We start from the raw sequence: 24,293 nt of genomic DNA on the forward strand, positions 1-24,293 counted from the left end.
TTCTTCTTGATTGTGACAAGAGTGTTTTCACTTTCCACCTGAATTCTGTGTTGGTTCTGATTGCTTCTGTTTCCATTTACAGCCTTTCTACCACCCTGCGTATTATATATGGACATTGGGCCTCCCAGTGGTGAGTGATTCAGTGTTTTCCTGAGGGACTTTATCTTGGACTCACTCCTTTGATGCTTCCCACTTGAGAACCATCTGGGTTGGGTCTTCAAATTCTGATTTTCGGAATCATTTCCAGGCATTTCTGGTCTCCCAAGTATTAGACATATAAACCTGTTCTAAGATCAAGCTCTGCTGATTCTGAGAACTCAGATGAGTACCAACCTCTTTCACTATAACAAGGGCACCACCACAATCAGGCAAGAACTGAAATTGCAAAAAGTGAAAAACAGCTGCTCAAGTTCACCCTATTCTCTACTAAAGAATACTCTATTCCCTACACCTTCAAGTATTTCAACCCTCTCAAAATACCAAACAAATCTATAAGACAGTGGCTTCCTTAACTAGCGTTTGCCATCTTCAAAAAGCAATGTGGCTGAGTGCTGGTGTCTTACATCTATAAACTTAGCTACTTAGAAGGCTGAGACCTGGAGGACTGTACAGGATGAGCCTAGCAGACAATATAAAAAAGACTCCATCTCCAAAATAACCAGTAAGAAATGAGGCCTAAGTGGCAGGGTATCAGCTGAGCAAGCACAGACCCTGAATTAAAACCCCAGTAATGTCAAGAAAGGAAGAAGGAAAGAAATAAAGGAAGGAAGGTAGGAAAGAAAAAAGGAAAGAAAAGAAAAAACAGAAAAAGAAAGGAAAGGAAAGAAAAAGCAATCTCTATTGTGAGTTTTTCCTATCTGTTATCCAGCCTCTTTATTCCCTCCAACACCCTCTGCAGTTTTCTGCCTCTAATGTTCTCTATTATATTCTGATTGACATTTTTGACAATAATTTTGAGAGCTTCAAACACAAAGTAGTGATAAATAGATGAGAACAATCATCCCATTTTTGATACATGTACTAAAACAACCACATTGTACCTCAAAAATAAGTATAATTACTACAAGTTAATAGAAATGTACAAGACACTTGAATGGGGCAGTATGAACTATTTTAATTTGACCATTACCCACTGTATAAATATATCGAAGTATGACACCGTGCTCCATAAAATTATACAATTAAGATTTAAGCCAGGCATGGTGGTTTATGCCTGTAATTTTACCTACTCAGGAAGCTGAGATTGAAAGGATTAGGCTTCCAGCAAAAAGTTCATGGGACCTTTATCTCAGTCAATAAAAAGATGAGTGTGGTGCATGCCTATTAATTACTCAGGAAGTGGAAATAGGAGGATCATGATCCAGGCCAGCACAGGTAAAAGTTGGGAAACTGTTTTAAAAATAACAAAAACAAACAACCAACAAAAGATGTGTGGCTTTTATGGTGGAGTATCTACCTGCCACATACAAGGCCATTAAACCTCAGTGCTTGAACAATATATTGAAAATCATTCTATCCTATCTTCACATTGTACCTTCTGTTTCTCAGCCATTGGCATGGGATCTCTCCCAACCCTCCACTGAAGTTACCCTCAATGGTATTTTCCTTTTCTTTTTATTTTTTAGTTGGTCGTGGGACTTGCAGTCTGGGCTTGGGCGCTGTTCCTTAGCTTTTCAGCTGGAGGTGAGTGCTCTACCACTTGAGCCACAGAGCCACTTCCGGTTTTCTGGTGGTTTATTGGAGATAAGAGTCTCACAGACTTTCCTGCTCAGGCTGGCTTCGAACCATGATGCATAAATCTCAGCCTCCTGAGATCTGATCCTAGGCCTACAGGCATGAGCCATTGGTGCCCGGCTTCAATGGTATTTTCATTTCAATCCCAGTGTTCATTTTTCTATGGGCCTTGCACCACCCTTGTACTCAAATTCTCTCTTCTTGCTTGCTTGAGTTTATTCTCTCAAATTCTTAGTCATTCTTTTTCAAAGTTCTTTACTGTCTATACCTGTATTTACCTTGGCCTGCTTATTACAGGTTGATTATTGCTCCATAGTTTTCAATCTTTACTTATTTGAAACACAGGACCTGACTACTTCTCTTTGAAAACACCACCAGGCTAATGACTCCAAAGGCTTTGTGTATAGCTTCAAACTCTGGGTAGATCAGCCTCCACCTGGGAGAACCACAAATCTCACAGTTAGCCCTGTCCCAATGCAAACTTGCCCATGTCTTCTTCCACACCTACTTGTCCTGTTGTGAATTCTGTTTTGCTCAGTTTTCCCCAAGTATTAAATGTGCCCATTGGCTCCTAAGCCCAGTGTGATGTGGCCTCTATAGACTTTCCTAGCTTTATCTTGCATTGTCTTCCTCGCATGCCCTGACTCTAAGATTAAAAAGGCTGCCTTGAAAATACTGCAGTGAAGTCCCTTGTTCCAACTAATACACAGAAAAAAAGAAAAGTAAAACAGGATATGGGTGGGGTGCCAGTTAGAGGAAGGAGAGCTAAAGCAGAGAGGGAATGAGGAAGAATATGTTCAATGTAGTTTATTTGCATGAATACAAATAAAACAATGCAGCATTTCAAAATTATTTTAATAATGAGTAGAATGAGAGGGGATATGTTGCTTACATGCATAGAAATGTCACAATGAAACACCCCTTGCACAGCCATGATGTCTGCACACATATATACACACATGCACATATTATACACATACATACATCATCTTTTTTTTTCAAGTCCTGGGTCTTAAACTCAGGGCCTGGATGCTGTCTCTGAACCTCACTGTGCTCAAGGCTAGTGCTCTACCACTTAAGCGTCAGTGCCACTTCCAACCTTTTCTGTTTATGTGGTATTGAGGAATAGAACCCAGGCAAGCACTCTACCACTAAACCATATTCCAAGCTTCAGACATAGTCTTTAATTATTTGGTGCTTTCCTTAGGCAAATTGCCTTTTGTTTTTGTCAGTCATGGAGCTTGAACTCTGGGCTTGGGTGCTGTCCCCTCAGCTCTTCAGCTCAAGGCAAGTGCTCTACCACTTCAGCCACAGTGCCACTTTCAATTTTCTGGTGGTTAATTGGTGATAAGAGTCTCACAGACTTTCCTGCCCGGGCTGGTTTTGAACCACGATCCTCAGACCTTAGCTTCCGGAGTAGCTAGGATGACAGGCATGAGTCATGGGCGCCCAGCTTCCTTTTTTTTTTTTTTTTTTCCTAACAAATCCAATTTAACTTTTGGTTATTCAGAGTACTACTATAGAGAATCAGAGCTTTTAGTTTATAGATTTCTCCCTTTCACAAGATTGCAGGATGATTAAATAGGTTCAGTTTTCTCATTTGAGTGCTTCACATGCAGCAAAAGAAAGACTTTTAAGAGTTTAACTTTTATTTATCATGTAAAGAAATACCCCTGGCCTTACCTTTCCCGGTCAAATACCAGAGGGTATTCATATTTCTGTTTCTTCTCTGTGAACTTGCTTTCTTCTTTGATTTCTATAGGACATTCAGTTACATCACAAGGCAAAATGAAATCCATTGACATGGTTAAATCTAAAGCTCGTCGTTGTCCAAAATATCCACAATAATGACCATTGACGGCATGCCAGAGCCTGAAGGAAGGCCAAAGAAAAGAGGGTAAATAAACTGAGGAATTCAGCCCAAGTTAGTCTGATCATAAATTGTATAGGTTATACTAGACTATCAAGGGTTATAAACTTGAATCCAGGACTCTTCTTTCTAAGTACAGCACAGTTCATTTTATGTAAACTTTCACAAATCCAGGATTTCAATCATGCTAGTCCTCTATCACTGAGCAAGCACCTAGAGCAGAATGCAAACATTTTATATGGTTAGAATTCTAACCTACAGCCTTTCAGGGAAATATTAATTTGAATCCAAACTGAAAATTCTTATTTATCTGAACAAGACTAAAACAGGTTTTTCCTAAAACACGACTTCCCCAGGCTAATCATAATTCACATTGACTGACAATCTCTTAGTTTAGTTAGGCCTTAGCACAGTGTGCTACTTATAAAATCAGCCAGGTGCTAGTGGCTCCTGTCTATAATCCTAGTTACTCAGGAGGCTGAGATCTGAGCATTGTAGTTCAAAGCCAGCTCAGGCAGGAAAGTATATGAGACTCTTATCTCCAATTAAAGACCAGAAAAAAAAGAAGCCAGAAGCAGAAACTTTTACATCTTAGAGTCAGGGGCATGTGAGGAAGACAATGCAAGATAAAGCTAGGAAAGTCTATAAAGGCCCCATCACAGTGAGCTTCTGAGCCAATAGACACATTTAATATTTGGGGAAAACTGAGCAAAACAGAATCCACAACAGGACAAGCAGGTGTGGAAGAAGTCATGGTGAGTTTGCTTTGGGACAGGGCTAACTGTGAGACACATAGTTCTCCTGGGTGGAGGCTGATCTACCCAGAGTTTGAAGCTATACACAAAGCCTTTGGAGTCATTAACCTGGTGGTGGTTTCAAAGAGAAGTAGTCAGGTCTGTGTTTTGAATAGGCGAGAAGTAGTGAGCTAGCTTTGTGGGGAAAAAAAAGCTCAGGGATATTGTCCAGGCCCTGAGTTCAAGCACTGGCACAAAATAAATAAATAAATACATAAATAAGTAAATAAGCAAATAAATAAATAGAATCAACTACCACAGAATTTGTGAGAGACATCTGGAGATGCTTTTAGTAATCCTGATTCAGTAACAGTCACTGTGAACCCCATCAACAATTCCTACCTACTGTTTTGGGGTCCCCATAGGAATGTCTATAGCTGAGATTTATATAGGCTGGCAAATGGCATGTCTCTTTACCCATATACTTATTTCATCTCAATTCACTCCAAAAATTCCCTGTGAAATAGCCTATGGGGTTTAAAATAATATTGGATTCCCTGGCAAGAGTGAAGAAATTACATTGCTTATGGGAAAATAAAACAGCATTTGAAGATCTTCCTTTTATGTCCTGATTTGAACCTCAGAGGAGCAAATGATGGAAATAATAATCAGGTGTCCTGAAGCAATGACCTAGAAGGAGAAGGATGAGCTTAAAGAACTAAGAATAGATTCTTCAAAGTGTAAGTAGCATGAAATTTCAAAATAGGTAGATACTAGCCATGCATGCTAGTTCTTGCCTGAATCCCAGCTACTCAGGACATAGAGATCAGGGGGATTTCAGTTTGAGGTCAACTAGAATAAAAAGTTAGTGAGATAGTGAGACCCCCATTTTAACGAGCTGGACATTGTGATTCACAAACATAGACTTAGCTATGTAGAGGTCATAAGTGGGAGGGTCATGATCTGAGGCCAGTCCCGGCAAAATCATGAGGCATTATCTGAAAAATGACAAAAATGAAATGAGATATAGTTCAAACTGAGAAGTCTGAGGCCCTGAGTTCGAACCTCGGTACCATCAAGCTCACACACACCAAAACAACAAAATAAAACACGTAGGTAGCGACTGAGAAGAGGCAGAAATGGAGGTATCCTTTCCTTACACTTGACAGTGTCCAGAGAGTGACATATATCCCTATATTTTAGTTTCCCAGCGTGACAAAGCCTTTACCAAAGGGAAATAGACTTAAAACACAAAAAGTTGGAAAGGTAAAGGACTACTTCACTCAACTGTAAATTCATGCTGTGTTTGACCCTCATGGAAGTAAGTTATTCTTGTTTTTTTCTCTTATTTTTAAATAAGTTTTTTAATTGTGAAAATACTATACAGAAGGGTTACAGTTACATGAGCAAGGTAATAAGTACATTTCTTAGCAAGCATTGTTGCCTCCTCCTTTGTTTTTTTCCCCTACCATCCCTTTCCTCCCACCTCCCCAACTATACTCCCCACTACTACACTCCCCACTGCTTCCACCATCTAAATTGTAAAGTTTGTTTTTCATTTTTCAACATAGTGTCTTCTACATCTCCTAGTGTTTAGTGCTCCCCATGGAGCTCTCCCAAACAGACCTCCTGCCTCTCTGCTTGGTTTCCTGGGCCTTAGGCTCTTGAGCCATGCTTTATCTCCCCAAAGTTGTATCCTTCACCTTTGTTGTTGTTGTTTGTAGTTGTTATATCTTTAAAACATTATCTTTAAGTTGTATAAAGGAGTATATACAGTTGTATAAAGGCTGTATAAAGGAGTTGGCATTTAACGAAGCAGGTTATGAATATAATATGTCTTGATCAATGTCACACCTTTCAATATTCTCACCCATTCCTCCCCTTCCCACCTCTTCCTTCACCTTCGTGGTTTACCTCACAGAGCCATCCACAGAAGCAGTAACCACCACTTGCTTGTCTTCCACGTAGGCTACTTGAACAATTTCTAAAGAATGAGCACGCCAGGAAAGCAGCTGCTTGAATTTCTAGATGGCAACAATAAGACATATCCCTTGGGATTAAATCAAGGAATTTAACTTTAAGCAAAGCCATTGCTCATTACGAAGCTGTGTTCAGGAGTGGATGGGTGTGGACCGCTACACTGAGTGATTGTGTTCCTAATTATTTTCTTGCTCACTGAGGTAAAAAGCCTAAGTTTAAGGATTTCTTTTTTTTTTTTATTGTGAAAATACAGAGGGGTTACAATTACATGGGCAAGATAATGAGTACATTTCTTATCAAGCATTGTTGCCTCCTCCTTTGTTTCCCCATACCTTCCCTTCCTCTCTCCATCCCCTCCCCCATACCCCCACCAACACCTCCTCCCAACCCCCCACCCCCCACCCTGCCAAAGTTGTAAAGTTCGTTTTTGTACATCTCATTGTTGTAATGGGTCCACCGGTAACCCTATTTAAATGATTTATCTTTTCCCTTCCCCTCCACAAATTATATCAACATCAAATACAGAGAAAGCAGGGCTTATACCATGGGGGAGGTACATACAAAAGACTACACATGGAGCTCCCCTAAGACCCAGCAATCCCACTTTTGGGCATTTACCCAAATGATGACAAACAAGACCATACTAAAGCTACCAGCACAACTATGTTTACTGCAGCATTATTTACCATAGCTAAGATATGGAACCAACCCAGATGCCCCTCAGTAGATGAATGGATCAAGAAAATGTGGTATATATACATATATACACAATGGAATTCTATGCCTCCATCAGAAAGCATGACATTGCCCCATTTGTTAGGAAATGAAAAGACTTGGAAAAAATTATATTAAGTGAAGTAAGCCAGCCCCAAAGAAACAAAGGTCCCATGGTTTCCCTTATTTGCAATAACTAGTATATGTCTGAGACAAACAAACTGTCAGACAAGTTGATATTAGGTGAAATGAACCCCAAGATAAGGATTCAAATGTTTTTTTCTTTTTTGTGATTGTTTCCAACATATTTATAAGATAATTTTTTTCTTAATCTGCACATACCTGGGGAGAGGAAATAGCTCCTGACTTTGTTGAGGAATCGAAAATTAGCATTTCATTTAGTTGATGGTTATTAGTACATTATTAAAGAGCAGCCTTAAGAAAGGGTTGTAGAAGACCAAGAATGAAGATAACCAGGAATGGGGAGAAGCAGAGCTGGGAGAAGATCCATAGGAAATTGGCAAAATTACATTTTAATTAATTAATTAATTAATATTATTCTCTATTTTTGGGTGCTGGGGATTGAACTCTGGGCCTTATGCTTAGTAAGCAAGTGATCTTCCACTTAAACTATACCTCTAGACCTTTTGTGCCTGGCCCTGGCTAGCCTTCCAAGATGATCTTCCTGTCTCTGCCTCCAAGAGAGGCTGGGAATATAGGTGTATATCACACCTGGCAAGAGTTTTTTCTTATTTGAAAATTTTATCTAGAGAAAATATTGGCTATTTTGCTCTTCAGTTGGGATGTGGAGTAGGAATTATCAAGAATAACTGCCCAGGAAAGAATGCTATTGTACCATTTGTAAGGAAATGGGAAGACTTGGAAAAAATTATATTAAGCAAAGTAAGCCTGATCCAAAGAAACGTAGGTTGAATCTTTTCTTTCATTTGTAATCATTATAATGTGTCTATAAATCTCCAAGTAAACATGCTGGATGATTTAAAAAATACACTGGGGCATGATGAATTATCCAGGCCCCTAGAGACTTATGCACAGTGAGACCAAAAGAGGATATTCATAGGAGCAGGTCACAAAGGTCATAGCTATATGTATATGATCATATAAAAGAATATTTTATGAAATGATCCAAGAAAATGAAAGAAGGGATTTTTGTTGTTGTTTCTGTTTTTGTTGTCTTTTCCTATCATCTTATGTTAGTTTGTCTTTGGCAGGGCAAAGCAGGGACCACTGAAAGGTTGAAGCAAAGGGTGAACAAACACAGGTATGGTACTCATTAGGCACTATGTGGAAAATGAACTATACATCCCTTGGGTGGGAACAGTAAAGAAAAAATGGGAGACAGCAAGAGAAGGGGAGACATGGTTCAAGAAGAAATATACTCATTATCTTATTACCTGTAACCTCTATAATAACAGTAAATATATTTTAGAAAAAGAATTATTAGCCAGGCACCGGTGGCTCAAACCTGTAATTCTAGCTGCTCAGGAAACTGAGATCTGAGGATTGCAGTTCAAAGCCAGCTTGGGTAGGAAAGTCCATGAGACTCATTTCCAACATACTATTCAGAAAAAGTTGGAAGTAGCATATGGCTCAAGTGGTAGAGCACTAGCTTTGAGTTCAGAGAGGCTCAGGGACTGGACTCAGTCCTGAATTTAAGCCCCAGTACTGGCAACAAAATCAAAAGAAGAAAAAGAAAAAAAAAAGATTAGCCCAAGGTCCTCTCTCTGTCTCTGTCTCTGTCTCTGCCTCCATCTCAGGCTCTGTCTGTCTCCGTCTCTCTCTTTCTTTCTCTGTATTTCTCTGACTCTGTCTCTGTCTTTCTCTGTCCCTCTCTGTCTCTCTTTCTCTCTCTCTCTTTTCTGTGCCAATCCTGGAGCTTGAACTCAGGGCTAGACCTGGGTACTATCCCTAAGCTTTTTTTTTTTTTTATTGTTGTTGTTGTTGTTCAAGGATAAGGATCTACTACTTGAGCCATAGCTCCACTTCCAACTTTTTGATGGTTAAATGGAGATCAGAATCTCATATACTTAACTGCCTGGATTAGGTTCAAACTGCAATCCTCAGATCTGAGCCTCCAGAGTAGCTAGGATTCCTGGCATGAACCACTAGCACCTGGCTCATTCTTTAAAAATCATCATAAGGGTTGATTGGTGTGTTCCTTTTAGCTCTGTCCTCAAGTTTAGCCTTTGCAAATATTTCTAAATCATGTGAACTAGAGTTGTTAGCTATGGAGCTTACTCTACAGTAACTCCTCCTGGCAGTATGTTTCTCTCTATTATTGATGAACACATGAAGACCATATGGCCATTTGTGTGACCAGCATTCTGGCGGTGTGTAGTTTTTTCTATGTTTTCTACTCATTTACCTTAATGAAGCTTAGTCTCAATTCCTCCTGGGATTCTTGACCTTTTATCTCTGTTATTTCTTGAGAGCTAGGCAAAAACTATACTATGGCACTTCATAATGTTTTAAATTGTTCAAGAGTTGATTGTCCAAGTTTTCTTTCTCTGTCTCTATCATCTCTCTCTCTCTGTCTCTCCCCCTGTTTTGAGAGAGATTCAAATTCTCTACAGGATGGTATTCTCTAAGTGTTTTTGTCACATTGCTGAAGTTGCTATAGTGCATGTGCCAAAACAGTAGGAATGCTTGTTTTTCTGTCTTTTATAGTTTCTTTGTCTAGAGCAATGTTCAATAAACACATGCTGACACATTTATAAAGTATGAAAGTAAAGTTCATACCTTTTCATCATGAGGTGGATCCAGGAAGGCACCAATACTGCAAAGGATAACATGTCCTTCTGTGTAAGAATGAAATATTGGAAATCTTAATTAGATACCATGTTCTCTAAATAAATATGACCTACAAGAGCAACTCATTTATTTTTCCATAGTACTTTGATTTAGACATTTATATTGGTAAAAGAATAGAATCTGAGATGACAGAGAAATACATACACAGAAAGGTATATATACAGTAATACATGTATGTATGTATATGTATATATGTATATGTAATAGATATATGGGTATGTATGTATCATTTCTGGGTTTGTGACACAGGAACTCTCTCTTTCTCTCTCTCTCTACACACACACACACACACACACATATATACACATACATATATATGTACATATGTGTGTGTGTGTGTGTGTGTGTAGCTCAGGCTAATGTGGAACTTGTTTTGTGGTCCAGAATGTTCTCAAACTCACTGACAATGCCTCATCTTGGCCTCCTGATTTCTGGATTATAGTCATTTATAGTACTGTATATGTAATTTATTATTTTATTTCTGTCTTACTACGTCGTAATGAGGTTGTTTTATTCACTCAAAATTTCCCTAAAGATCGGAGTAGATGATATTAGAAATGATTCTATGACTATCAAATCCAGCCAAGATGGTTACAGAGAAATTCTTCCTAAAATCTAAATGAGCATCTCAAAAAGTATGTAATTTGTTTGAATTGTGGGAAAACAAAGAAAAACTAAAAAAGATGCCAAATAGAAGTAAACATCAAGATGAGAATCACATCTAATGTCTTAGAACAATACCATCAAGAAAAGAACATTTAAGGAGTTTTGGGAATTAAAAAAATAGCAACCTAGAATCCTATACCCTGAAAAATTATCTTTTCAAAGTAAAGAATAGTGTCTTGTACCAACAAAAATGGAACAAATGTGTGACCAGTTGGCAGTCCTTTCAGACAGTGTTCAAAGAAGTTTTTCAGAGAGAAAGATGATGATAGAGGCCATAAACTTAAATTCACACATAAGAAGTAAGAACAGTGAAAACAGGGGTTATACCATGGCGGAGGGACATACAAAGCAACAAAGAAATCTTATAAATATGTTAGAAGCAATCACAAGAAAGAAAAAAACATTTGAATCCTTATCTTGGGGTTCATTTCGCCTAACATCAACTTATCTGATGTTGGTATAATTTGTGGAGGGGAAGGGAAAAAACAAATTGTTTAAATAGGGATGCAGGTGGACCCATTGCAACAATGAGATGTACAAGACATTATGTCGAAAAACGAACTTTACAACTTTGGCGGGCTTGGGGCGGGGGGATAGGAAGGGATGAGAAGGGGAAACAAAGGAGGAGGCAACAATGCTTGATAAGAAATGTACTCATTACCTTGTCCATGTAATTGTAACCCCTCTGTATGGTATTTTCACAATAAAAAAGGGAGTAAGAATAGTAGACAATAAAAATGAAAATAAAAGCTTTCCTTTCTGTTGATATAATATATAATAGTTTATACAAAATAATAATATAGTTATAACGTATGAAAACTCGACAAGAGTGAAAGTAATTATGAGATACTGGCAACAATTCATGAATTGGTATAGATCAGATATTGAATGGTAGTTCCTTTGTATAATGACAAAGATAATAAAAATAGAACTAAAAATGGACATGAGCTGGGCACTGATGGCTCATGCCTATAATCCTAGCTACTCAGAATGCTGAGATCTAAGGATCTTGGTTCAAAACCAGCTTGGACAGAAAAGTCCCTAAGACTTCTTTCTTCCCCCCCCTTTCCTCCCCATCTCTTTCTTTCCTTCCTTTCCTTTCTTTTTCTTTCTTTCTTTCTTTCTTTCTTTCTTTCTTTCTTTCTTTCTTTCTTTCTTTCTTTCTTTCTTTCTTTCCTTCCTTCCTTCTCCTTCCCTTCCCTTTCCTCCCTCCCCTTCCCTCCCCCTCTATCATTCTCCCTCTTTCTTTTTTCTTTATTTTCTTTCTTTCTTTCTTTCTCTTTCTTTCTTTCTTTCTTCCTTCCTTCCTTCCTTCCTTCCTTCCTTTCTTTCTTTCTCCTTCCTTCCTTCCTTCCTTTCCTTCTTTCTCCTTCCTTCCTTTCTTTCTTTTCTTCCTTCCTTCCTTCCTTCCTTTCTTTCTTTCTTTCTTTCTTTCTTTCTTTCTTTCTTTCTTTCTTTCTTTCCTTGTCCAAGATCAGTATTAAATTCAGTGCCTGATGCTTTCGCTCAATGGCTAATGCTATAACTGAGTCATGCCTTCAACTCTGAGAAGACTTTTACTTCCAATTAACCACCAAAAAAAAGCCAAAATTGCAGATGTGGCTCAAGTAGAGCCACTGGCCTTGAGGAAAAAAGTTTAGGGGCAGAGCCTAAGCCCTGAGTTCAAGCCCCAGGACTGGCACAAGAAAAATTACCATTGATCAGATGTAAATCTATATTGCAAACTCCAAGGAAACCACTAAAAATATTTTTTAAAAGAAGAATAACATCGAGGACAACCTGGTCTACATAGTAAAATGCTGGCAGGAAAGAAAGGAAAGAAAAGGGGAAAGAAGGGAGGAAGAAAGGAAAAGAAAGGGACAGAAGGTTACCTAGGGGAAGGAAGGAAAAAGAAAAAGAGAAAGGAGAGAAGGAAAGCGGGAAGGAAGCAGGACCTGGTGATGTAGTTTCATGGCAGAATGCTTGTGTAGCATGTACAGGGCTCTACACTCCCTATGCACAAATACCTGCTCATTTCCCCACAAAACGAAAACCTCAAAGAAAGAATAGCATATTAATGTACAGAGGAGACTTTAGAGCAAAGGAAAATACCAGGAATAAGGAGACGATAGATCGTGAGCTAGCAGTGTGGTTCAAGTGGAAAAGCGTAAGCCTCAATAGTGTGAGGCCCTGAGTTCAAGCCCCAGCACTATCTAAAGAATATAATGAAAATAAAAATAGTTAAAACAATGATAAGAAACTAACAAGCCTATTTGAAAATGGCCCTAAGGCATGAACAAACACTTCAGTGAAGGAGATATTCAGATAGCAAAGAAGATAGCAAATGTGGCCTATAGAAATATATCACCAGGAAAATATAAACTAAGGCACCAATGAAAAACCACTATATAACTATAAAAATGGCCAAAATACATTTTGAAAATACCAAGTGCTGGTGACAATGTGAAGCAACAAGAGAATTCTCATTTATTCCTGGGGGGCATGCAGAAAAATTTAACCAATTTTGGAGGATGGGTTTTCTTTGAAATACTAATTAATTTATTCACAGTTATTCCTTTTCCAGTCATATGGTGAATATGTTTAAAGACAATAATGGTCTCACTCTTTTTTTGTTTTGTTTTGTTTGAAGTATAAGTTGTTTTTCTTTTATCTGTTTGTCAGTTGTGGGGCCTGAACTCTGGTCCTGGGCCCTGTCCCTGAGCTCTTCAGTTCAAGGTGAGTGCTCTACCACTTGAGCCACACAACCACTTCTGTTTTGATAGTTTCTTACAAAAATACATATACTCTTGTCACATAATCCTGAAGTTACACTTATGGGTATTTCCCCAATGGAGTTAGTCTATGTCCACACAAAAATTTAAACACAGATTTTTTAGTGGCCTTAGTCATAATTGGAAAAACCTGGAATCAAAGTGCCATTCAATAAGTAAACCATGATACATCCAAACAATGGAAACTTACCAGGAACTAAAAAGAAATGAGCTATCAAGTCATAGAAAAGGAGGAAATGAACAAGCACACTAATGCAAGAAGACAATATGAAAAGCTTAAATACTTCACGATTCCATCTCTATGATACTCAGGAAAAGGTAAAGCCTTAGAAATAGTAAAAAACTCAGTGCTTGCCAAGGGGTTGGGGAGGAAAGCTCAACCCTTACATGCAGGATCTGGTGGTCAGGGAAACATCCCTATGTAGTACTGTACTGGTGGCTACATGACATGACAAATTCATCAGAATCACTTAACTATTCCATATGAAGCTCTGCACTGTCCAGTCCAGGGCAAGGTTGGGAGGGTGTGGGGACGGGGGTCCTCATTTCTACTCAATTTTGCTGTGAACCTAACAATGTTCAAAAATTAAAAGAAAGCCTATAGATTGTTGTTGTTACTACTGTTTTTAAACAATAGCAACAGAGCCTAAGAATGCCTTGTTTATAACAGAGTCTGGATAGCAAACCCTAAAGTTTTCTCACACTTACTGGCATACCACCTTAGCATCCTCAGGACTAGAATTATAGGCATATACCACCACACTCAGTTTTCAGGGCTCTTTTAATATCTAATCACACACACACACACACACACACACACACACACACACACACACACACACACACACACACACACACACACACACACACACGGTACCAGGGAAGAAACTAGGAGTCTGTGTTAGTTATAATACAGATGAGCTGGGTTGGATTACATCCCTCTGTTCTTTTTCTGGGTCTCAGATAAACAATACAATCTCACCAAGGCTGTTTAATAGTAAAGTGATCTCAAGGGAGGCCAAAGGAGAGTAGCTCTAACAGAAATGCATTCTGGGAACTGTCTATATTTCAAATTTTATTTCTATATACCTGGTTTAAAAAAGCTTTTACAGAGTGAGGCAAAGGGGTGACATGGTTCAAAAGAGAAATGTACTGATTACCTGACTGATTATCCTTCCGTACATCACCTCTACATTCATGATAACATGTTTTTTTTAAGAAAGGGTTTACATCATAGTAGGAAAAGATAATATAATAATATACAGACTGCTTTTGGATACTTTGATTACCATGATGAGACTAGAACCCAATGACCGAGATGTGGTACACAAAATTTCTACCACTGACCTACAACCAAAGCAAAATTTGCCCAGTCTTCAATTTCTTTACTATTCTGTTATAAAAATGAAAGAGTCTGTTGGCTTATGCCTATAATCCTAGCTACGTAGTATGCTGAAATCTGGAGGATCATGGTTCAAAGCATAACATTCCAAGAGACTCTATTTCCAAAGTCCAGCAAAAAGCTAGATTGAAAGTAGAGCTCAAGTGTTTAGGTACCACCTTTGCCAAGCAAGCAAGTCTGGTACCCCTTGAGTTCAAATTGAGATATTGTCAACTCTGTGTGTGTGTGTGTGTGTGTGTGTGTGTGTGAGAGAGAGAGAGAGAGAGAGAGAGAGAGAGAGAGAGAGAGAGAGAGACTATAGAAAGCATAAACTAACATATAAACAAACATCAGAAATTTTCAGAATACAAAAGGACCAGAATAAAATATGAAAGTAATGAAAATTTTAAACAAATACTGCAAATTTACTAAATAGAAATAAAAGTGATTGTGTTCAATAATGTCTGGAAAAAATTAGTTGGTTGAGATTGTTATAAAATATTTTTTCATGAGAAAAATTATTTTTTCTAAAAGAGAAGACGAAAATGTAAGAATTAAGCTGGGCACTGATGGATCACAGATATAATCCTCCTCAGAAGGCTGAGCTCTGAGGATCATGGTTTGAAGTTAGCCCAGGCAGGAAAGTCCATGAGACTCTAATCTCCAATTAACCACCACCAACAAACAAATAAACAAATATCTGGGGTTCAAGTGGTAAAGTGCCAAGTTTGAGCACAAAAATCTCAAGCCATGAAATCAAGCCTCAGGACCAGCATAAAACAGAAAAGAAAATGTAAGTATTAATAGAATAGCAGATGCAACTTGGATACAAATGTCAAGGGCCCATTAGCAGGAGGGATGATGAATGCCCAACGCTGGAGGTGTAGGGGAAATGACTTACCCATGTTTCCAGCCAGAAGTATCTTGTTGCAGGAGTCAGTGTACAGCGATGTCAGAGAGATGGCAGAATGTTTTGTGAAGGGGAGCATGTCTTTTAGAAGTTTCCCCTAAATAAAGGTCAGTGTAAATAGACCTTTCTTTCATGATCAAAAGCTATCTAATCTCTCTATGTAACCCAGCTCCAGAATTACCTCTACTACTTTAAGAAGACACGGGTCTCATTTTTGTAAGTCAAAATAATTTGCAAGTACCACTAGGGAAATTTCTTGGAAACTAAACACTCCAAAGGCTCTAAAGACATCACCAAACATTGATCATAAGCATGCAGACTCATTATACGTTGCCTGTATAACTTGAGGCTGTCCAGAACTCTCTTTATGAGATTCCCCAGATGGTATTTTCCAATTACATATTCATCTTCCACATACAATTACGTATTCTCATTGTAAACATTGTTTTAGGTATAAGGGTATCAATGGGAACCTTTGCCTATTTACTTTGGTAGATGTGTTCAAGATAAGGGGTTGCTAGAGATTAAACTTCAGTGTTTTTGAGTGTTTAGTATGAGCTAGACCTGAAATGGAGTTTCATACATATTACGTCATGTGAAGGCTAGACATGCAAGCTTGATAACCGAGAGTTGGAGTCATCTACTCGTTTTCGGAGACTACTTGGATAGAATCTCTTCTCCTATTTCTCTCTTTTCATTGCCATGGGGGAGTAAAGGCATGGCTTCAACAGTAAAAACAACTCAGAAATAGTTTGTTTTTTCAAGTCAGGGCTTTCACGGATAAACTGTGATCTCAAGAGAGATTTGAGGCTGACTTGCTCGGGTGGCCATGCTTTCTATGTCCTGGATTCCTTTCAGGTCCTGGGTGCCATCTCCAAGTCTTCCATTGTAGCAAGGAGCTTTCCCACAAGTGGGGTCACCTCCATGTGTGTCTTAGGATTCCCCATCATCATCACCAGTCTATTGCCAATCCTTTCATTGTCTTCTGTTCTCTAAATGCTCCCTGATTTGTCTTCCTGAACTAGGATGTACACCCTCCACCACCAATCTTCTCAATACAAATTATTTTTTTCAGTGTTTAAACACACTGAAAATGATCATCTCCCAACAGTTTGAATCACTGAGAATTAGCCATGTGATCAAATTTATGATCCATTATTAATATCCTTTAATATTATTTAAGTACCAAATAAAATATTGAATGGCATGTAGGTATAACTCAGATTAAAAGGAAATTTTGACATAATAAACAGTTTTGATAGTTTGACTTCTTAAGTTACTTTTAAGTTACAAAACTGGCCTATTGTAAAGTGTGAATCAAGCAATCAGTGAGCAGGTTGCAAAACCATTTCCTGAGCTTCAGGCTGAAAAATAGTAGATTTGGATTTATAGGGAAGGAAACTAAGGTATCAAGATTCCTTTAATTGCTCTGAGTGTGTGTGTGTGTGTGTGTGTGTGTGTGTGTGTGTGTGTGTGTGTGTGTGTGTGTGTGTGTGTGTGTGTTAGTCCTGGGGCTTGAACTTAGTGCCTGGGCACTGTCTCTGAGCTTTTGTCCTCTACCACTTGAGCCCCAGGTCCACTTCCAGCTTTACGGTAGTTAGTTGGAGATAAAGAGTCTGATGGGCTTTCCTGCCTGGGCTGGCTTTGAACCTCAAATCACAGGCTCCTGAGTAGCTAGGATTACAGGTGTAAGCCATTTCAATACTTGGCTAATTGCTTGTCTTTATCTTCTATTCTATTCCCAGGAAATACCAAGCCCCACTACCTCCATGGTCCACAAGCGGAGGTGTCCATCCTCATTTGCGGTGACTAGCAGAGGAGGCTGAGCTTCTACTATAGTGGTGGCTGCAAGATGTTTCTTGCTTGCTGCCTGTTGCTCTGAGACATTGTCTGTTTGCTCACCTATTGGAGAAAATAATACCATCCATGGGATTTGCAAAGCTAGGAATCCCACATTTTATGGAATATAGAAGAGAGTAGGAGGAAAATAGCAAAACAACACGTTATTCTTCAGAAACCTTTTGTTTCAACTTGAGAGAAATTCACAAGGCAGACAGTAAAAAGGCCTTAAAATGTAATCTTTGATCACTGAAAAACATCGAAAAGGCTTGTTTTTGGTTCATTGCAAAAGCCTTCCGAAGCTGTTCATGGCAGCTTAAAATGATATTCATCTTAACGCATCCATAAAGGCTTGGAAATCTATAAAAGTTGTAGGGAAATGTGCTAAAGATTACAAATTTCCACAATAGTTTGGATTTTCATTATATCTTATAAAGATCCTATTGCAATGCAACTGCTTGGCAGAGTGCTTGCTTAGCACATGTAAGGCTTTTTAGTCTATGTCCTCACCACTGCAAAAAGAAATGAAAGGAGCTGATTATTCTGAAGAAGAGAGATGGGCTAGTGACTGAGAAGGCTGAGATCTGGAGGACTGAGGTTCAAAGTCAGCCTGGCCAGAGAATTCTCAGAGATTTACTTTCCAATTAACTAGCAAAAAGTTGGAATGGGGGCATGGTTCAAATGGTAGAGCACCAACCATGAGGGAAAGCACCAAGCCAGAGTGCAAGGCCCTATGTTCAAGCTCTATATTGGTTCCAAAAGAGGGGGCGGGGAAGAGAGATATGACACTGACCTTTAACCTCACTTTCATGTATGCTTTGCTTGCTTCCCTGGGTGAGGGGCAAAAAAAGAGAAAGCTTATTGGCCATTGTAAGCAAATGAGACATGCTAAATGAACAAGTTCTTAAGGTAGTTAAGTTTGCATTCCTAAGCACCATCTTAAAAAATATTTTTTAATTAGGTCTTTGAAGAAAACTGTACTGCCAAGATTTTCATATTCATAAAGAATGCAGAACACCATGATATTCTACTAGCTCAGGATTAGCCCAATAAGAAAACAATTAAATACCCAGGGCATACTTAGCTCTTGGTGTAAATTATTCTTAATTCTATGAACAACCATAACACTTAGTGTTTATCTCCTCTCTCCCCCCTTTTTTAAACTAGTGTGGAAACAAATTTGGGTGAGTGATCTTGCTAAATGGCGAAGTTGGATTCAAGAACTAACTTGGCTAGCTTTCACATCAATCATGCACGTTTATTCTTTCCATCCTCCTAGTTAGTAGTTGGAAAATATGTATATCTTGTTTTTACTGTGAAAATTTTCTTTTGAATAAAATCTTAACTAGAAATGTAATGTGCAAAGAATACATAAAATTGAATCTTTGAAAACAACTACACTGTTTTACATGTATTATATAGAATTACATTAAATCTGATCTCTTCTCCATGTGAAATATGGCACCACTTTTTAGCAAAAGAGATCATCTAAAATTACCTTATTATTTTATGAATATAACACTAGCATGAACAACTTTATTAATGATCATGTATTGATTATTCACAGGTGTGAAGCTTAAAAACAATGTATGGATATGAAACAATGTAAACAACTGATTTTTTAAAAAAGAAAAAAAATAGTTTGCATGCACACACATCTTTGCCATCCATCAGAGGAGTAGCATGGTGCTCATGTAAGGAGAAAACACACTGTGTGTGTCTTGCTTACCTTGCTACTCTGTGGACCCTTGCTAGAATCACATTGGGTTGAAGAGCATATGGAATCTTGACTTAATTTCCTATAAAGAAGGGAGAAATTCCAGGGATGGATGGTTGAGATAGTCTATCATTCTCAGGAGTCAATTGCTTCTTTCACCATCATTAGATACTGGGCCACCCACTTATGAAACTAATCACATGCTACACTTTTTAATGAATGTTCATTAATGTATTATGAGTAGACACTCCTGGGTCAAACTGCTGAAGTCTTAGCAAGTAAATGGTACTGTTCCCTGGATTTGGGGAATCCAAAGTCTGGCCTGGCTCATTGCTAGCTCTAGATTGATTCCTAGAATCCCTGAAATGGTAGGGATTGGTCCATTGGCAGCTAGCAAGTGCTTCCTGAACTCTGGTAGTTCATTGGCCTGATCCTGCCATTGCTGTACTTTGCTGGAAGGGGCTGCTAAGTGATTGGGATGCTGGTGCAGAGTTACACAGAATACAGCCTCAATATATCCAAGTGGTTGGATGACATTTTAAGCCATGAAGTAGAGAAGATGCTATATTTTGAATCACAAGTGGATGATCCCAGACCAACACAGAAACCTGTGTTTTCTCTTCAGAGACATATTTAGCATTGTCAAGTGCCAAATGCAACTAGAACAATCCCTAGAGTTCTAATGCAAAATACAAGAAAATACTCTGTGTGTGTGTGTGTATGTATGTTAGTCCTAGGACTTGAACTTTGGTCCTGAGTGCCATCCCTAATCTTTCTCTAGGCCATGGCTCTTCCACTTGAGCCACAGCTTCACTTCTGGGTCTTTGGTGTTTAATTGGGGATAAGAATCTCAGACTTTCTTGCTGGGGCTGGTTTTGAACCACAGACCTCAGATCTCAGCCTTCTGAATAGCTAGATGACAGGTGTGGGCCACGGCACCAGCTTAAAAATACTTTAAATATTTAACAAACATGAGAGAATGGAGATTGCACAGTTGTATAGGGTGATCTACCTTTTGCTTCATATCAGTGGCTGCAGTGCTAGATTTTGGCCCAGAGAGCATTTGTAGCACCACTGTAAAGGAAGTTGTGTGGTCCCTGATGTGATGTGGAATCCCGCAGGATTAGATCCCGGAGGGCCACCCCAATCCCCCCAATGTTCGCAAGGAACATTGAAGCCAAGAAGTCAGCTTAAATTACATCTTCCTTCAGCGGATCCTTAGTATGGGGGTGACTGGGGTCACTTGTGTTAAGTCCTACATGGTAATAAATGACGAGGAAGTACTAGTTACCTTGCACATTCAGGAGTGCGGAAGAGGAAAAGTATGTCATTAATTCTGTAGCGCTTGGGATCCAAGTCAGGGTCTGTATTGAAGCAGTCTTCAGGTCGGTACCTTACAATAAATGTGCATTTATTTACATGGTCAACTACATGAATTAATGAACTTGCAATATTTACAAGTCTACCATTTGCAAACCTAACCAGCTCCTAAAAAACTATTGAATATGTATTGAATATAAATATGAATATAGATTGAATACAAAAAGAATACTTAGAGGTTGAATATACTTAGATTGAATTACTTAGAGCTTGAATATACTTTTCTATGATAAAACTAATAATTTAATGATTTAGAAGTGTTTTAATTCAATTAACTGGAAAAGTCTTATCTATAGGTCAGATCCTGGCTTATATAATCCTACGAGGACCTTCCTGGAAGCTTCATACAAGTTACTTTCTTTTTCTTTTCTTTCTTTCCTTCTTTTCTTTCTTCTTTCTTTTTCTTTCTTTCTTTCTTTCTTTCTTTCTTTCTTTCTTTCTTTCTTTCTTTCTTTTCTTTCTTTCTTTCTTTCTTCCTTTTCCTTTCTTTCTCCTTTCTTTCTTTCCTTCCTCTTTCTCTTTTCTTCTTTCTCTCTTTTCTTTCTCCTTCCTTCCCTTCTTTCTTTCTTTTCTTTCTTTCTTCTTTCTTCTTTCTTCTTTCTTCTTTCTTTCTTTCTTTTCTTTCTTTCTTTCTTTCTATGCTGGGATTTGAACTCATAGCCTCTCACTTGCTAGGTAAGCATTCTACCACTTAACTCTACCATACTACCAACATTTTTGCTTTAGTTTGTTTTTCAGATAGAGTCTTAGGTTTTGCCCCAGGGGCAGCTTGGACCTCAATCTTTATCTCTGCCTTTCACGTAGATCAGGCCACCAATCCACACCAGGATACCCAGCTTGGTTTTAGAGTACATTCTCACTAATTTATTGCCTAGGCAAAAAATGGAATCAAACTGGGATCATTTCATATCTGCCTTCTATATAGCTGGGATTATAGGCATGTACCACCATGCCTGGACAGCTTCATATGATTTAAATAACAGAATTGTATTCTCTGAGTAGATTTAGTGACAGATTTGAATAGAACATGCTTACTATCTCCAAGGAGCCTATCACTGATCAAGTCTCCAGGTTTTCTAGTTATTGTGGAGGTGTCCTTGAAGGGAATAGTAGAACCATCCCTTCCTTTTGTGCCTTTTGTGCCTTTCTGCCATTTACAATTTATAAGGTGGAGTTTTGCTCCATCGCTTGCTCCCATTGTGATGTGCTACACCAGCCCAAAGCAACAGGGAAGAATAATCTGAGACCTGAACCTCTTATACCCTGAGCCAGAAACAAACTTCTTAAGCTGGTTAACTCAGGTATATGTTACAATAACAGATAGACTAACACAGTGATAAAGAAGTCTTGTGAGGGAGTAAACCAAGCATAGAGGTGAAGTCTATGGACTTGACTTGTGGAACTCCAACTTTTCGGGTATTTAAAGCTGAATGGTTAAACGGTGTGCTATTTATCAAAAACAATGTTGAGTTTGCACCCCTCCAAATGCATGGAGCTAAAAATTTATCAAAAACAATGTTGAGTTTGCACCCCTCCAAATGCATGGAGCTAAAAGCATTAACCAGTGAAGGGATTTTAGACAGGGTTTGAGGTAGAGGAAGAAATGGCCTCTACCATAAATGTGGAAACAGTACTCAAATTTTGAACTTTTAAAGCTGAACCTATATCATCTCACATAGTCACTTGCTAAGCTATATGCTTTGCAAAATAGTGATTCAAAAAGTTGCTTTTACATCATCATTGGCCTATAGGAGCAAGATGCTATGAATTGTCCATACTAGTGAGTCTTTTGGCAAAATGCCTCCTTCAACCACAGGTGGTCCTTCAAAAACTCCCATCACAAGCTGGGAAATCCTCAGGAGAGTTCTTTTCTCATTGGCTCAGGCATTAAGCCTGGAATTATCTGCTCTTCCTTGTTACTAGTGAGACATATACAAGTGGACACAGTGTGCAAACTGCTTAAGAAAGGGAGGAATCAAATGACAACTTTGCAAGAGAAGATGGCGGGCAGTGATCACAGGTCTACAAGAACATGGCCTGAGGTATAGAAAGAGGGATCTGAACACAGTCATTCTAAATAAAATTTCAAAAGAGAATATACTCAGAGTCCAGACAAAAATGCAAAGTACTAGAACTGGAGAGTTAAGAGACTGTTTATGCGTTTCTGATTTTCCTCATGTACTTTTCCTTCCTTTATTCTCCTGTCCTTTATACTTCTTTCCTTTTCCCAAATGCTTGGATGAACTTGGTTTTATTTTTATTTATGCTAACATTCTTAGCCATCTTGTACCTTGAATACAACTTAAAAAGTTTACTAACTCTGCCCCCCTTCCTTAACATAGAGTATCCATACCTGGCTGCTGTTAATACATCTCATTTGGACAACTTGGAAAAACGTATTTACCATCCATCCATACAAATAGTACAGTGTCACACTACTAGCTTCACAAGTGAGGGCAGTTAGAAATGGATGACAAGGGTGGATAAATGTTTGGGTTATGATACAGAACACCTTGATTAAGTGGCTGAGCTACTGAATTGCATCTGCCACCCCAGGCCTTGCTGGCATTATCTTGAAATAAATGGGATATGGATGTGTTGGGGTGGTGAGTGGAAAGGCAAATCCTAGGATGCCTCTTATCAGTTGACATTCGTGATGGGGTAGATGCTGGTGGCATTGGGAATACAGAAATGGGAGAGGCTTGGGGGAAATGGCAGGTTGGGAAGACTCAATCATTGTCAAGACTGAAGGGTCTACAAGGAAAGGCAGATGGGAATCACTAGCAGATAATGGATATGCATGTTTGAATTTCGGGGGATATGAGTGTTTGAAGTTATTATGTACTTTAAGTATTTGTTGAGGTTATAATTGTGGACAAGCTTACACATGCACTCATGGGAAAGCATAAAAGTGAAAGGTACTTGTACTGTAAATAATTAAGGTCCACCTTCCATCTATCATCCTGGTATTTAGGCATTAAGAATATGGTCTCTTATGAATATAACTTCCAGAAAAGCCTCCCGTGATAGTCATCAACACTGTCAATTGCTTTTATTTTTTATTTTGTGTGCATGTGTGTATATAAGTGTGTATATATGTGTGTATGTGTGTGTTTGTGAGTGGGCACATGCACATATGTACACTGGTTCTAGAGCTTGAACTAAGCATGGATGCTATCCTTGAGCTTTATTTGCTCAAGCCTAGCACTCTGCCACTTGAGCCACAGCTTCATTTCCAGCTTTTTGGTGGTTAATTGCTCAGCCTGTTGAGTAGCTAGGATTACAGGTGTGAATAACTGGCACCCAGCAAATTGATTTGTTCTTTTTCTTTCTTTCCTTTCTGTCTTCTTTGTTTCCTCCTTCCCTCCCTCCCTCCTTTCCTTCCCTTTCTTTCTCTTTCTTTCTTTCTTTTCTTTTTTTTTTTTTTTTTAGTATTGCATGTTATTTTGGCTTTCTGCATTAAAACCTTTATATTGTTTAAGGCAAATACACAACTTACACATCTTTGACAGACGAAGTTGTAAAATTCCACAAGATGATCATACCATTTAAGGTTCCAGCAACTATCAGATTAAATCCTTCTGCTTCCAATAAATCAATACAGTTTACCTCAGTACTGATGGCAGGACTCTAAAGAAAGAAGAAAACATACTCACTGTTTTGTAGGCATAAAATATCCAGCTCTACTCTAAACAATATATGCAAATTAATTGTGATCAACCTAAAATGTCCTAAGTTTTTAAAACCATAAGGCTCAATGAAATC

The 24,293-nt window shown here is 38.5% G+C and overlaps 1 protein-coding gene and 1 long non-coding RNA gene across 8 annotated transcripts in view; one reads left to right on the plus strand and one right to left on the minus strand.

Annotated features, from left to right (window-relative positions):
• The window catches only part of Wdr64 (WD repeat domain 64), a 120,237-nt gene that overhangs the window by 12,367 nt on the left and 83,577 nt on the right, over window positions 1–24,293 (minus strand). For all 4 annotated transcript variants that reach the window (XM_070034257.1, XM_070034258.1, XM_070034259.1 and 1 more), the window contains 9 exons: window positions 24,028–24,158; window positions 20,440–20,541; window positions 19,161–19,230; window positions 18,225–18,261; window positions 17,358–17,494; window positions 15,584–15,689; window positions 9,793–9,851; window positions 6,253–6,362; window positions 3,418–3,606 (listed from right to left, as the gene is read on the minus strand). In XM_070034257.1, the coding sequence (XP_069890358.1) occupies window positions 3,418–3,606; window positions 6,253–6,362; window positions 9,793–9,851; window positions 15,584–15,689; window positions 17,358–17,494; window positions 18,225–18,261; window positions 19,161–19,230; window positions 20,440–20,541; window positions 24,028–24,158 (941 nt within the window). The remainder of the gene's footprint in view (window positions 1–3,417; window positions 3,607–6,252; window positions 6,363–9,792; window positions 9,852–15,583; window positions 15,690–17,357; window positions 17,495–18,224; window positions 18,262–19,160; window positions 19,231–20,439; window positions 20,542–24,027; window positions 24,159–24,293) is intronic.
• On the plus strand, window positions 53–18,715 carry LOC138835748 (uncharacterized). Of its 4 annotated transcripts, XR_011374720.1 has the most exons (6): window positions 84–130; window positions 1,626–1,683; window positions 3,497–3,631; window positions 6,307–6,518; window positions 8,265–8,314; window positions 17,338–18,715. It is a non-coding gene; the product is annotated as an uncharacterized lncRNA (long non-coding RNA). The 4 variants fall into 4 exon arrangements; XR_011374719.1 differs by lacking the exon at window positions 1,626–1,683 and having other exon boundaries at window positions 53–130; XR_011374721.1 differs by lacking the exons at window positions 1,626–1,683; window positions 17,338–18,715 and adding an exon at window positions 9,721–9,853 and having other exon boundaries at window positions 53–130.

The sequence above is a fragment of the Dipodomys merriami genome, unplaced genomic scaffold (assembly GCF_024711535.1).
Source record: "Dipodomys merriami isolate MVZ:Mamm:240054 unplaced genomic scaffold, mDipMer1.0.p SCAF_24, whole genome shotgun sequence".
In the NCBI taxonomy this organism is placed as follows: domain Eukaryota; kingdom Metazoa; phylum Chordata; class Mammalia; order Rodentia; family Heteromyidae; genus Dipodomys; species Dipodomys merriami.